The sequence below is a fragment of the Leguminivora glycinivorella genome, chromosome Z (assembly GCF_023078275.1).
Source record: "Leguminivora glycinivorella isolate SPB_JAAS2020 chromosome Z, LegGlyc_1.1, whole genome shotgun sequence".
Classification (NCBI taxonomy): domain Eukaryota; kingdom Metazoa; phylum Arthropoda; class Insecta; order Lepidoptera; family Tortricidae; genus Leguminivora; species Leguminivora glycinivorella.
Genome location: NC_062998.1, coordinates 18,409,281 through 18,425,361, shown reverse-complemented (window position 1 = coordinate 18,425,361; position 16,081 = coordinate 18,409,281). Strand labels below are relative to the sequence as shown.

Sequence of the window (16,081 nt, the reverse complement as noted above, 5' to 3'; positions counted from 1 at the left end):
AGCTCTTTCTACTCGAAGTAGTAATAAGGGACTTTCTCATTAAAATAGCAGTTTTTGGAAAAATAAAAAAATACGTGTATCTTTTAGTATTGAATTCTTTCAAACCAAACAATAAAAAGTAGTACTCAAAAATATGAAATGTTGTCAATTGTATATATATACTGCTGGTCGGTTATGTGTCTGATGATTGCTTGACGTCATGGTGCAGCAGGTGACGGAGCTTTCATGCCAGGGCACATAGCTACAAAAATACTGTTGGTCGGTTGTGTGTCTGATGATTGCTCGACGTCATGTCGCAACAGGTGACGGAGCTTTCATGCCAGGGCCCACAGCTACAAAAATACTGTTGGTCGGTTGTGTGTCTGATGATTGCTCGACGTCATGTCGCAACAGGTGACGGAGCTTTCATGCCAAGGCCCACAGCTACAAAAATACTGTTGGTCGGTTGTGTGTCTGATGATTGCTCGACGTCATGTCGCAACAGGTGACGGAGCTTTCATGCCAAGGCCCACAGCTACAAAAATACTGTTGGTCGGTTGTGTGTCTGATGATTGCTCGACGTCATGTCGCAACAGGTGACGGAGCTTTCATGCCAAGGCCCACAGCTACAAAAATTCTGTTGGTCGGTTGTGTGTCTGATGATTGCTCGACGTCATGTCGCAACAGGTGACGGAGCTTTCATGCCAGGGCCCATAGCTACAAAAATACTGTTGGTCGGTTGTGTGTCTGATGATTGCTCGACGTCATGTCGCAACAGGTGACGGAGCTTTCATGCCAGGGCCCACAGCTACAAAAAAATGCTGGTCGGTCACAAGTCTGATGTTTGCCTGGCTTCACGGGCAGCAGGTGATGGGGCTTACATGACAAGGCTTGTGGCTACTTAATATGAGTAAGATTAAGATGTATAACTATGTAAATACTTTTGTACTTCGAGATCGAAGTACTTGTCAGTATGGCCGTGTTGGATTTGCCATTATAATGTTTAATAATTGTAACATTTTAAGGTACGTTTCTCTCAAACATTTAAATTTATGGCAATAATGTCGGTAGACAAAGAAACCGGGTCGGTCTGGCAAGTTTACCTGAACTGGTTATAAAAGGGACTGCTCGTCGGCGAGCAGTCACTTTTAGTTCTACCAGCGCCACGAACAGAGATAAGTACCTTAATCTGATTATATAATAATAATAATTGTCTGAATTAGTTTATGAAATTATTTGAAGTACCTTAATCTGATTATTTAATAAATACCTGAATTAATTTATAAATTTATTCAATGAAAATTGTCTGAATTAATTTATGAAATGGATTAATGAAAATGTAATTAAAAAGTTAATGTTTTAGTGTTTCGTTATAAACAACTCTACAACCCTGTTTATGTCTGATTATTTAATAATAATTACCCGTATTTAACTATGAAAATTAATTAATGAAAACTACCTGAATAAATTGATGAAACTGACTAATGAAATTGTAATTAAAAATAAGCATATTTTACTATTTCATTATACGTAACTTAATAGTAACCATGTTTATGATTTTACTCCCTTGTTGAATATTTGATGTGTTTCTAACGAGTAAATATATAATTGGTGTCATTGATTTATAACCAACGCAGTTTTATTATGTCCCATATTTGCCAATTGAATTACATATTTAAATTTATCCCAAAAACAAATTTAATTAGGATCGCTTAAATGGAGAATACAAATAAATGTTTACAATTATTTTATCATAATATTAGTCACTTCAGGTCATATGACATTTGGGTAAAGCTAATTTGTTCTTTGGAAGTTACTTATTTCATCATATTAGTAGTCACTACAGGTCATATGACATTTGAGTAAAGCTAATTTGTTCCTTGGAAGTTAGTTACCTTTCTTGAAGTAAAAACGTTGATTATTATTTTAGACAAAAGGCTGCATATTATACCCCTTTAACATACTCGGTCGCATAATTGAATTGATATGATCTCTCATACAAGCATAAAATAAAAACGTTTCATTATATAACCAAAATGCTAAATAGTATGTGATATTATGAAAGTACATCCGTTTATTACGACTCCGGTTTTAACGACCAACCGCGTTTTACGACGTAATTTTACGCAAAATCCGTCCGTCAAGCCCGGTTACAACGACGAGCGACAACGTTTTTACTAGTAAATTGAGGAAACAAAGCTATTTCCGCCCATATCACGGCCCCCTGTCTTGCCTACAAGTTGTAAGATGAGATTGTGGCCATGTGACTTTTTGGAGCATTGGTTTTAATAATTTTAACAATTTGTTCGCCTCCAGTCTAATCTTATGAGCTAAATAGAACCCACTTTTTATTTTTCGATTGCGTATAAACTAATTTTACTCAATAAAAAAATAGATTGTCATATTAATTACGTAAATCGAGGTTCAAGGAATGCGACTATTTATTATTACGAAATACGACAGTAATTTGCCGGTGATGAGCAAGCACGCATACTAAAAAATGATATATCTTTAAACCGAAATGATTTTTTTTTGTACGACGTAATATCAGCGGTCCCTTGGGCGTCGTTATAACCGGATTCTACTGTATATTTCAAATTATATTTTTAAAATAAAGGGAAAATGTAGATCTTGGTTTTCCTACGTTAATTCCTTGTATTACTGGTATCTCTGGGAGCTGTAGACCTCCGCGATATGCTTATAGAAAACGCACAACTGACAAATATTTAGTTCGTAAAGTGATTATCACAGTAAACAGTAAAGTCACGACAGGTTTAAGCGTCATATACGCTATAGGCACTCAAGTCCTTTATGGCAACTTCTGCATTAAATTTCACAAAATTTCAAAAAACTGGATAAAAATGATCTTCATCGTGCAAGTAATACCTGCTACGATATCATAAACAACAGAATTCTTGAAGGTAATGGTAATATTATTGCGTAGTACGGTAATTTACTAAAAATTCGCAAAACCGGTTAAAAACCGGTTAACCGGTTTTGAAGATATAGGTTCGGTTATTAACCGGTTTTTAAAGTTAACCGGTTTTTGCAAACCCTACTCAACAGACACATGAGGATAATAGGTATCAGTAGTGACGAATCCTGTCCACACTGTGGTAAGGAGGAGACAAGCTTGCACTTACTAGCAGAATGTATCATGTATGCGGCACCGCGATATGATACATTCGGTAAAGACAGTTTAAGAGAAGATGAACTCAAGGATGTCAAACTTAAAGATGTCCTTCTGTTCTGCAGGAAAACAAGAAGATTTGAGGAGAGAAGTGTGGGAGGGCAGCCGGGACAGTAACCTGCAGTTCCAACTCCAGGGAATTGGGCTGAATGAACGCATCAGCGATCGACAGCCCGCCTGTATCCGGCCGGGCGCCCCTACACTACATCTACATCTACATCTACGGATTTAACCAGCAATAATATTATTTTCCCCTCACTAGCTCGGAAACACGTGTTTTGTCCTTTAATACCAGCGGGTAAAAACGCATTTTATCCACTAGTGGGTAAAGTAATTTGACCTTGAATAAAGTCAAATTAACTGCTTTAAAATTGATAAAAGTAGGTGAATCTAGTAATAAAGATGATTTCCCACCTGTGAAACTACTGGAAGCAGTGATAAACGCATTTTTTGCGTTGTAGTTTCCTCGCTGTAGTGAGGGGAAAAGTTTTGTGTTACACTCGGGTGCAAAAGTATTTTACTTCTCGTGTGTTAAAAAACTCGCAAATTCAGGATTCTATTTTCGAACCACTCGCTTCGCTCGTGGTTCAACTATAGAATCCTTTTACTTGCTCGTTTTTCAATTTCACACTCGGCGTTAAAATACAACTTTGCCCCCTTGTATAACAAATAACTATTACTACTCAGTGTTTGTGTACATAACTATACTGAATTTTTAGTGCTCCGGTGCATGTAAGTACTATACTGAAATAATAAAAATAATGCTTAGAAAACCAATAAAGTTGTTAAAATATGGATTAAGGCTGGGAAATATTCCAGGTAAAAAAACAGTCGAAAATTGGTCGCAAAATGGTCCTAGAGTACACGGTGACTGAAAGTACAAAATGGCTTCTTTTGACAGTGACATTGATTGTAATCTTTGTTTTCAATAAATAAATAAAAAAACTTTTTGTTACCGTAATGAGTGCGTACGGCGACTAACAAAGTGTAGTTAGAAATCGCCTGGCAGTGACATTGACAGCCACAAATTCGTACACATTTTGTTACCGTCATGTGTGCATACAGTGTCTAACAAAGTGAAGTAAGAAACCGTTCTGACAGTGAATAGCATTCAAAATTTGTACACATTTTATTACCGTAATGCGTGCATACGTCGACTCCATTTTGTTATTGTATCAGGACCGCACATTGTGTGCACGACCTTACCACGCGTTATGTCACATTTGACATTTAGTGACTAATTTGAAGATTTTGCGACCGAAATCGTTGTATGGGATGACGTCACTGTCACTACAAGGTCGACAGCGTTTTCAGTGGCCTAAATAAAAAAAAATACTTACATTTATAATGAAAAATGCAGTCATCGTACACTTTTAATACCCAAAATCAAAAATTCATGGTTTCTTGTCAAATATTACAGAAGATAATCATTTCTTGTGCCAATTAGATATGAGTCTAGTAGCCTATTGAAGCAACAAGGGCTGTTCTGTGATGGCAAGCCAGTTTTAGAGAATGGATCATTTGCGCTAAACTACGTCAAATGGTATTTTATAGTATCGGTAACATTTTATCGTAGTATCGTTAACGGTGACTTTTGTATCAGAAGGAAAAATATAAAGACAAGTTAATCCTTTCTTTCTTCGGCTGGTATGAAGTCCATCGAGGCAGAATTAATACAAAAACGTTTCTTGGTGGGCGCCGGCCCGTCATCGAACACGTGGCCCAGGTGAGCGGAGCACTTGGAACATCGCACCTCAGTTCGCACCAAACCTGGCCGTGTTAAAACTAGTAATATATTCGCTCCAACTACGATTCGTACAAGCACAATCCGTTCACCCACATCACCATTTATTTACACAGATACACATTGAAACCGTGTGATGCCATGAGCACATAATCCGAAATGATTTCCAGAGTAGATGTCGTGAATTTTCAGGCGCGTTGTCGCAGCGGAGCACCAGGAGTCATCCAACCAGCGGCCATCCGGGCAGCGGGCGGGACGGGGTGGTCGCCGGCGCGGCGGGGCGGGGCGGGGCGGGGCGGGGCGGGGCGGGGAAGCGGGGAGCGGGCGGGGGACCGGGACAATGCAGTGCCATTACATGCATATTCCAACATTCATGAGATGCGTTTAAGAGCGAAAGAACAAACATAAGTCATGTAGTAAATTAATGTGTGTGTAATTCGCAATTTAAATAGAAAATGATCGTGTGATGTAGTCATTAAACATAGACATTGAGAAGATAGATGACGAAAAGTAAAATACATTTGAGCAACGCTCAGGTTAGTAAGAGCGACGTATAATGAATTTAAGATTATACGTTCGACAAAAAAAGCATAAGAAGATAATTAAATTATAATTACCAATTTGGGACGACTTACGTTTGCGTTGGGTTCAGGATTGTGTCGGAAGGTGTTCAAAGGGTACGGGAAGACAGACAGAAAAAAGATAAAAAATACATTAGCACCAAAACTCCACATTCCCGTCACCAAAATGTATTTTTTGAAATATACATAATAAATTATATTACATAAGAACCATTTACTGCAAAATAATTAAAATAAGGGCTGGAGGTGAGGATATTGCGAAAATCGAGATTCGTCTGTTTGCCTCTGTATCGCTGTTTCATAATAGATAGAGTATCGAACCGACGTGTAAAGTCATTCGCGTTTGCATCCCCAGGCCAGGCCTATCTACTTATACAACGTGTTTTTATTGAATTCCGTTAACTTTAAGGGAAGATTCTTTAGTTCAAATACAATCAATTTCTCTAAGAAACTTAATTACTGAACACGTGTGTGGCATCCCTTACCACTGGGTAATTCCATGATAACTTGCGTTACATTTAGAACGCAAAGTTGTCAAACAAAGGTTATTTGTGGCTTGATTCATACTTAAATATCTTTTTTTGCTAGTGCACCATTTAATACAGTTAAATCTCATTAAACTAAAGTGGAAATTATTTGAAACATAACCATTTTCTGGCCTCAGTACACTAAAATGAGGTGGTAACTTTCGTTACAGAAATTGGACATGGGTTTTTAAAGCATCATTGAAATACGATTTTTTTATTTCCATATTGGTTTACGAATTTTCTTGTAACTTAAATCGTGTCAGTCAAGAGTATGTTTATGTAGCAAAAAGGAATCTTAATATTTTTCAATTATGAAAATAACCATGCAAAACATTGGTAACTTGCGTTTCAAGAAATCAGTAACTTTTGTTACGTCCGAATGAAACGTATTTTTTTATAGTTAGTGATCGTAATATGAAGTAAAAGTTACAAAAGTAAAAAAATACAGGATTCCTTGATTTTTAGGGATATGATGGAAGGTTATATTATTTTCCCCAAAAAAGATATTCAGTTTTTAATTATTTTTTGGATTTTTTGAATATTATGTTATTTTAGTATTTTTCTAAAAATGTCAGCTACTTTTTGTCAAAAAAATTTTTCAAATTTAACAAAAAGCGATATACAGGCTGGTTCCTGGTGAGGAACCTAACTGCGTGTCGAATTTAACGGAAAACAAAAAAACACGGTGTACAAGCACAGGTGTCTAACAAGTTGCTGGTTGCGAGGCAGTGGCAGCACAACACGGGTCCAGAAAAGCGGTCTATCTACCCTCAAATGGCGAAACGTTCCATCTCGTTTTAACTTTCTTCAATAGGGCGGAGGGCAAAATGTATCATTAATCAAATAAACCAAACATTTTCTTATTAGCGAAATCAGCCGATCATCTCGAAACTACGCCATATATTTAGTAGTGAAATTTTTGTGACTTTTGGTACATCATTTTTCAATTCAAAATTTCTTTCTCAATTTAGCCTTACTGTGGTTTGTTAAACTTTGTTAAAAAATAGTTAAGGATACAGACAGGCAATAGAAAAAGGTAAAGAACACAATTTCACTACTCAGTGCGGGGAAAAGTAAACTAACAAAACAAATACAAAATATACATGTAGGTACGGTCACATTTTTAAACGAGAGCGAGACATCTTTTAAATGTTAGGTATTTTGCAAACGCAGACAAGTCGCCTGATGGAAAGCAGTCATCTCCGCCTATGGACATTACTAGTATTAATAAAAACTCAAGTTCACAATATTAACACTTTCATGGGCGGCGGTTAGTGCCTACAGAATGTTAATATCTAATTTATCTATCATCTGTGTTACAGTACGATTAACATCAGTTAACGATTCGGGTTTTATATCTATCTTGCTCGCACTTATGCGATCCCGATAAGAGCCGAAGCCGAAGGGTAAAAGCCGAATCGTTAACTGATTTTAATCGCACTGTACACTATATTTTTCACATCACCAATTCTGAAAGCGCAATATAATCATTAATCACAACAGATTATAATCTAAAACTATATTTTTGTAGATAAAGTGCGTACTAACTATATTAGTATAATGAGCCTTAATTCATATTTGGAAAATCCTCATAGGTGATGTGAATAGCCATATCAGTAGCAACAAAATTTTCTCTTTGGGCGTTAGCACTTGAATCCCACTAACCGCCCATGATTCAATTTTGGAATACCTCGCTAGCTCGCTACTAAGCTCAGATTTAAATTGTAAAATCCATTATTACATTCAGGATTTTTTTATACTATAAATGGGCTTACTCGTGGCCAGACTAAGTAGTCGAGACAAAGACATGGCTAGGATATAATTAATTTTGATCCCTTGTTACAGACACAAATCTAATATTTCGCACACTTGCTAAAAGCAAATAAAGCACTAAATAAAACTGGAATGTGTATTTGTTTGCTGAGGGGAGACCCTTTCAGTGATGTTTATGTATATAAGGAATCTTCATGTAAAATTCCCGAATAAATTTATTTTCTTTCTTTCTAATATTGAAATTGGCTGTCATATCACATATTTTATGGTTTTGATGGGATATCTTTTACATCACCAACGTCTCCCATCTTATGAAATAAATGAAGCTTTGATTTAAGATTTAATGAACGCTTATGTTGACCAACATATAGTAAGCGTCAGGACTAGGGCATGCTCCCGGTATTTCCCGGGAAATCCCGGTAATTTTATGGTGGCGAAAGAACCGGGACAAAAATTTAGGAACCAGTGTTCCCGGTTCTTTTTAAAATATCCGATTTATTCATTTTTTAAATTGTATCTGCATTTGGATTTGTGCGATGGCATTTTTAGTATTTGTAAATAATTAGTAAAGTTGAATCTGACAAGATAAACATGATATTTATCGCAAATAGTGCAATTTGCAACATTGCTTGAAACCATGGTACTATTTTACTTCCTTATATAACGTAAACAAACCACAGTAAAGAATTGTTTAGGACAAGAATTTGTTAATTATTTCCAATCCAATGTGCTTTTTCTATCAAAACACAGACGAACGGACAGAGTCGCGACATAAGGATTCCTTTTGTATTTTTTTGGTACGGAACTCTAAGAACCGGGACTCCCAGGTCCAGTCTCACTTAGAACCGGGAAATGAAATTCTTGGTACCGTTCCGGTTCTGCATGCCCTAGTCAGGACCCCTGGACCACTACAGATATTTGATGTTTAGTACATACTCACTAAGATTCAGTACCTATTTGGTACTATTTGGTACCTAACTGCGTATATTTGGCACCTATGACCATTTTTTGTTAATATAGTTTCTAGGCTCTAGTTTCTAGGAATTTAACTTGGATAAAAGATATATTCAGCTATACACCGCGGGCCTGAATAACCCGATGAATTTAACCACGCATTTTTTATGTAAAAACAAAGAAATATATTATATGACTTTTGTAATTTTTGGACAATTTTTTTTACTATTTTTGAATGTATTTTCACATAAACGACTCCTTTAAAAAGGCCACTATGTACTGAGTAACAATAACATTTTTAGGGTTCCGTACCAAAAAGGTACAACAGGAACCCTTATGGTGCGACTCTGTCCGTCTGTCTGTCCGTCTGTCACATTGTTAAATATCTCGAGAACTACTTATGCTATCGATATGAAATTTGGAATAGTTATAAACATTGTGAACCTCTACAAGTTGAAAGATTTTTTTTTTAATTAATTAATATAAATTATAGAAAATGGCCAAAATGAAAGGGGGGCAAACTGAAAATTTCAAGTAACTAGGTCAAGTGGGGTATCGTTAGAAAGAGCTCAAACTGTACATATCAAAACTATATTTTATAATTTTTTGGTCGTGGAAAGAAAATGTTTTTTGATGGAAAATGTAAAAAAAAATACCGTTCCCCCCCCCCCCCCTTATCTCCGAAGTTTACCAACATAAATTTATGAAATTTTCACCAAACATGGCTATTATAATGAATATTACAGGAAAAATAAAATCATACACGTATCTTGAAAACTTTTTTTTTAATTTATAAAAAACCTTTCAGATTTACATTTTCAATTTCAACACCCTTGCGGGTGTTTATTGTACCTGTAATGTTTAACAAAATAACAATGAAATTACCTGCTTTCAAATAGAGGCAAAGTGGTTAAAATCGGTTCACGCAATAAACAATTATTCCATAAAAATCATCCTCCATACTAGCTCGCGCGCATTAGTTTACTCAATTTGCCGATAGATGTCGCTGTACGTTGAACGCTCATTTCCTACATCGCGTTTTTCCTGATATAATGAGGTCGGTTCAGGAGCATCATTGCGACATGTCGTAAGTCGTACACTATTGAAGTCGAATAGTCTTGATTTTATTTGGACGTTGTCTAACAATAAAATTGTATATTAAAATATTACTTGTTATGTGGGAAATTGAGTCTTGAGGGATTTAGTCAAATCTGTAGAGTTCTATGAATAACATTTTGATGATTCAACTATTGAAAGTTTGTACGGAACCCTCGGTGAGCGAGTCCGACTCGCACTTGACCGGTTTTTTTTTTATGCTATCGACTTGAAATTTCGAATAGTTATTCAGAACATTGTTAACCTCTACAAATTGAAAGTATTTTTTTTTTTTATTAAATAATATTAATTATAGAAAATAGGGAATATGCAAGGGGGGCAAACTGTAAATGTCAAGTTACTAGGTCAAATGGGGTATCGTTAGAAAGAGCTCAAACTGTACATATCAAAACTATGTTTTTTGTAGTGGAAAAAAAAATTATGAAGGATAATCTAAAAAAAAATACTGTTCCCCCCCCCCTTATCTTCGAAGTTTACCAACGAAAAATTATGAAAATTTTACGAAACATTGGTTTTATGCCAAATATTACAGGAAAAATAAAGTCGTGTCTGTATCTCGGAAACTTTTTTTTTATAAAAAAAAGCTTTTCACATTTTAACTTTTAATGTAATCACCCTTGCAGATATATATCGTACTTCAAATTAATACGAAATTTTACGTGAAATATTATCTTTCAAATAAAGTAAAAATTATCGAAATCGGTTAACATTATAAAGAATTATCCCTGAAAAACCAACATACCATACAGGTAGCGCAAATTAAGTTAGTAAATTCACCGAGAGATGGCGCTATACCTATACTTCTAGTCACGTCTTTTAAGTTATTATTCTCAGTATTTATTTTCCTTCTTATTATTCAGTTATTCTCTTTATTTCTTTTAAATCTTAGGCTAGGCTATTTATAATACGAATATAAAAGTAAAATACAAAACTACTACTAAAGCGGGGCAGGGCCCAAGCTGCCGGTGGTTAGGGCTGCAGAGAGAGGAACCGTCGGACTATCCGCGCCGTGTCCGAGATCACCGCCTTCTGCATCTGACCCTTGATCCAACCACCTAGCGAGAGTCTCTCGAGATGTTGGTCGAGACTCTTCGCTATGAGACCGTTCGCTGAAACGACTATCGGGACAATAATCGTCGAATCAACATCCCACATGGCGGTTATCTCGTAAGCCAAGTCTAGGTACTAAGTATTAAGTTATTATTATTATTAAGAATCATAACATTATTTTAACTGTTGAAAGTTTGTACCGATACGGAACCCTCGGTGGGCGAGTCCGACTCGCACTTGGCCGGTTTTTTTTAATTATCTGGATATTAAATAAAATATCTTCCCATCATGGATAGACAGGTCAGTATATTTTGAATAGGAACTTGATAGAAAATTATCTGTTATAATGTCTATCTAGGGAAAAAATCAAATTAAATTCAATATATATTTGTGATGTGTCTTTTAAGTAGTCACTAGTTACACTACTACATTATATAAAAAATATGGCACCATTAGGGTGATTCATATTTTATCAATGTTAAAATGTTCTATGTCTCACCCCCTCAAATTGTTCTCTGGTACTAAAAAATAATTGTAATTTTTTTTCAGAATTTTTGGTTATATTTTAGGGGTCGCTACCACACGTTGAAAATTTTGATTCTTCATACAAAATGTTTTTTTTTTTTTCGTTTTTTTATGATACTTATGACGAATCATTGTATTCATGTACCTAAAATTTGATATAACATTACAGCTTAATTTTTTTATGCATAAAATTCGTGTTTTAGGTGTTTTAAACACTGATTTTAGTGGATTTTATTGACTTGTACCAACAGTACAGGAATAAAAATTATTAAAAATCAAACGAAATTATTATTAATATCAAATATCCTCAAAAATAGCTTTAAATACCTTAAAACATTGTTTTAGACAGAAAAAACGAAAAAAAAAATATTAAAAAAATCATTTTGTATGAAAACTAAAAATTTTCACTGTGTAGTAGCGACCTCTAAAATTTATCAAAAAATTCTTAAAAAAAATTACAATAATTTTTTTAGTACCAGAGAACAATTTGAGGGGGTGAGACATAGCACTTTTTAACTTTGATAAAATATGCATCACCCTGCACCATACACTGGAATAGGTACCATACACCAAAGAAAAAGCGATCATTGCGATCAACCCATTGGTGGCAATGGCAAAGCAGGGAATCCAATGCTGACATGGCTAACATCATTATTTCTACACCACCTCCACTGCCTAATCTTATGTAAACTTTAATTCTAATATGTTGTTTTATACATATAACAGCAGAAGCAAGAAACTCAAGGGTGAGAATTAAATGTTAAAGGAGACCTGCCTGTCCCACCACTCCACGCAGACTGATTATGATTAGTATACCACTCAGTATTTTATGAGTAATTATGTTTCAATGTAAAGAATAAATATGTATATTATTTTAATGTGTGAAATGTAACAAGATTTAAAAAGCAAACTTAAAATAGCCATAGCCATTGCCAGATATAAAAAGAGCTGAACTGAAAAAAAAATTGGAAACTATGATATGACATATCAATAATAAAATATTGAATCTACCATAAGATATACAACTACCTACTTATCTTTAGTAGTGGATGTAAATAATTATACTACTCAGTAATCAATATATGAACAGGCTCTAAGAATATGTATTCACTTCAAGATAAAATTAAATTATTTATTACTAGTTTTTGTCCAGGGCTTCACTCGCGTTAGAAAGAGACAAAAAGTAGCCTATGTTACTCTCCATCCCTTCAACTATCTCGACTTAAAAAATCACGTTAATTCGTCGCTCCGTTTTGCCGTGAAAGATGGACAAACAAACAGACACACACACTTTCCCATTTATAATATTAGTATGGATTTTGCAAATGAAATTAATTAAATATTTCGCCACCCGCAACCTAAGCTCCAGTTTATCAAAAGAGATAGCCCTCTGCCTGCAATGCATACTAAATTGAAAGGGTGTTTCGTATTCATAGAACTTCATGGTATGGAGTTAAAAGTAAAGGCAGTTAAAGTATATAAAGACACCATTATATACTTTAACTGCCACTGAAACCAATATTATGAGGCAACTCCCTATCATGAACTTCTATGAATATGAAACACCCTATCAATTTTGTATGCATTGCAGGCAAAGGTTTATCTCCAAAAGATTGAATAATAGCTCTTTTTAAAACCTTGGTATAGTAATATAAATATTATATCATTTGTTATTTTTGACTTTGTTATCCACACTGAAGTCATTACAAATAAATATGTAATACTGGATCTTTACACCTCAAGGTGATATGATTGACATTGTAAGCCTAATACAATGAGTTCTCCTGGCATTGGCTGTGGCATTGAACATAATGTTCTGCATGAATGAACATAGTCCAAAGCTAGTATTAGGGTATGACAGAATGAAATTTATGATACACACAATCGGTATTAGTACATTCAAATTGCAAGCAAATTTAATTTGAAAATATTATTAGGAATGATACAACATACCTGCGCTTGTATCCTGGTGCAAAGTGACTTTATCTTTAGCTAGGCAATCATTGAATGCTGGCCAGCCACAACCAGAGTCAAACTTAGTCTTCGAACTAAACAAGTCCTGTCTGCAGACTATACATACATACAGTCCTTCTTCATAAAATTTATTGTAGCACCCTAAAATAAATCAGTATAAATAAACATACAATAAAATTTTGTGTTACACATGTAACTTATAATGAGCAATGACTTATTTACCTGTATAAGGTCGCTCAGTTCCAGCTTCTTGAGTGACATGATATTGCAGTGGAGTCAAACGTTTTTTCAAGGCTTCTTTATCCTCCATTGCTCTCCACACTAAAGCTGTAAATACGGAACTAAACTTTAGAAGAGCTGGTCTGGCATGGTGCCAAAAAAACGCGACGAGGAAATTTCGTATTGCTGTTAAGGTATACATCGCTCGGAAGAGGCCCTGGGTGAGCGCTACATACCTACCTGTTGTAAAAGGATGTCGTAGCTTTATTGGTATCACTTTATTATTTAGTTGCTGCCGCGCTACTTGTCTGGACGCAATAAATGGCCTGAGTAGAATGCGCATAACTCACATTGCCTATTTCATGAACACTGTTACGCAATCAAATACTTTTTATAAAACAGCGATAAGATTACGACGCCTTTAATATTGTCATCAAGCACTGGAAATAGACTAGAAAGATGATAAGTAATCGTAATCGCCACTGGTCGCGTGGTGAACAGTGTTGCCAACTCGGATTTTGAAAAAATGCTAGACTGTTGCCCGGAATATGCCAGAAATATGCTAAACTTTTTCGCAGGATGCTAAAAAAAATGCTAAACTGTTACCCAAAAAGATATTAAAAATAATGTGGTTTGTGCGACTGTCCAATAGCTAAGAAAGGACCGTACCTCACCGCGACCTTGGAATTTTTTCACGTAAGTGAGAACGACCAATAAATAACTCTTTCTTGCTCTCACTTAGGTGAAAAATTCCAAGGTCATGGTGGGGTAAGATTGTATGTTACCTCTTCTAGGAGTCTGTTGTCAGAGCAGATGGTCAACCCGAACATTGAGATCGAATTTTTAGTACTACATTTGTGTCAAACAATCATACGGCCATGAGGTGAGCCATATTTAGAAGCAATCAACCCTGTGCTACGGACGCCTGCTACTCCATAGATGTTGCATGCGCATTGACGTCCTAGAGTCCGGCCAGGACAAGTTTGCAAAAAATTTAATAGCCCCGCCTCTGCAAGGGTTAAGTTAACGTCATAATTTCATAAAAGTTTGACGTTTAATATAACATCTGCACTGACGAGGCTGTGAAAATCGTTGCAAACCTATCATGGGTTACCTTGGGTTGAGACAATTGCAATCTAGTCGGAGTAGCAGGTAGGGGGAATCAAAAAATAATATAATACTTACAAGTCCCCTAGTGGTGGACACATACACTTTTCAGGAAATAAAATAATAGTACATTACGATACAAGTGCGTAAAAAAGGAAGTTCGAAACGAGTGGCTATAAATTAAAACACGACCGAAGGGAGTGTTTTAAATCGACACGAGTTACGAACTTCCTTTTCGCACGTGTGTCGTACGACGTTTTTCAGTACAGATGAGCCTCCGAAGTTTTGACCTGGCATACAATGAACCACTTCTCGCACTAGTTCGTAAAGAAAACTCCATCTGTACTGAAATAGTACATTTCGATACAAGTGCGAAAAAGAGGAAGTTCGAAACGAGTGGCGATAGATTAAAACACGACCGAAGGGAGTGTTTTAAATCGACACGAGTTACGAATTTCCTTTTCGCACGTGTATCGAACGACGTTTTTCAGTAGGTACAGATGAACCTCCGAAATTTCGACCTGGCATATAATGAACCACTTCTCGAACTAATACGTAAAAAAACGACCATCTGTACTGAAATAGTACATTACGATACAAGTGCGTAAAAAAGGAAGTTCGAAACGAGTGGCGATAAATTAAAACACGACCGAAGGGAGTGTTTTAAATCGACACGAGTTACGAATTTCCTTTTTGCACGTGTATCGTACGACGTTTTTCAGTACAGATGAGCCTCCGAAGTTTCGACCTGGCATATAATGAACCACTTCTCGAACTAGTGCGTAAAAAAACGACCATCTGTACTGAAAAAACTGTTTTGAGCAATACCTATCACATTATTTGTGAACAAATAATGTATATAAAGATTAAAATATATGTGAGCTATTAAGAAACAGGCAACATTAACATAAAAAATAGAAGAAGACTCTTGGGTAAAGCCGGCAACAGACAATCTTAAAATACATAATCTGAAAAAAATCATAATCTTATGAAATCAGATCGAGTACACGGATTTCCATACAATTTTGCAACTGTCTACACACAGTCTTATTTTTTAAGATTATGATTTTTTCAGATTGATCCGACAGATTGCGAATAATCTGAATTTAAAGAATGTGTCTGGCAATGTGTTGATCTGATTTTTGTAAAATTATATTTTTTTCAGATTATGAATGACTGTCTGTTGCCGGCCTAAGTATCGAAAAATAACACCTGGCTACCGGACAGGCTAATCACAAACCTTCAAAAACATAGCATTGTTATATTGACGTGATTTTGTAAGTGAAGATAGTTCTCCACTTAAAAAATCACGTCAAGTCGTCGGTCTATTTTTGGTTTTGTA

The 16,081-nt window shown here is 35.6% G+C and overlaps 1 protein-coding gene across 2 annotated transcripts; it reads right to left on the bottom strand.

The window, feature by feature from the left end:
* Positions 1–3,749: 3,749 nt before the first annotated feature.
* LOC125241745 (methionine-R-sulfoxide reductase B1) lies at positions 3,750–14,125 on the bottom strand. 2 transcript variants are annotated; one of them, XM_048150358.1, is made up of 4 exons: positions 13,873–14,125; positions 13,636–13,740; positions 13,393–13,554; positions 3,750–4,975 (listed from the first exon to the last, which is right to left on the bottom strand). In XM_048150358.1, exons 1-4 carry the CDS (start codon positions 13,973–13,975, stop codon positions 4,794–4,796), a joined length of 552 nt encoding a protein of 183 aa, XP_048006315.1. In that variant the 5' UTR covers positions 13,976–14,125; the 3' UTR covers positions 3,750–4,793. The 2 variants fall into 2 exon arrangements, with proteins under 2 accessions (XP_048006315.1, XP_048006316.1); XM_048150359.1 differs by having other exon boundaries at positions 3,750–4,939.
* Positions 14,126–16,081: the final 1,956 nt, after the last annotated feature.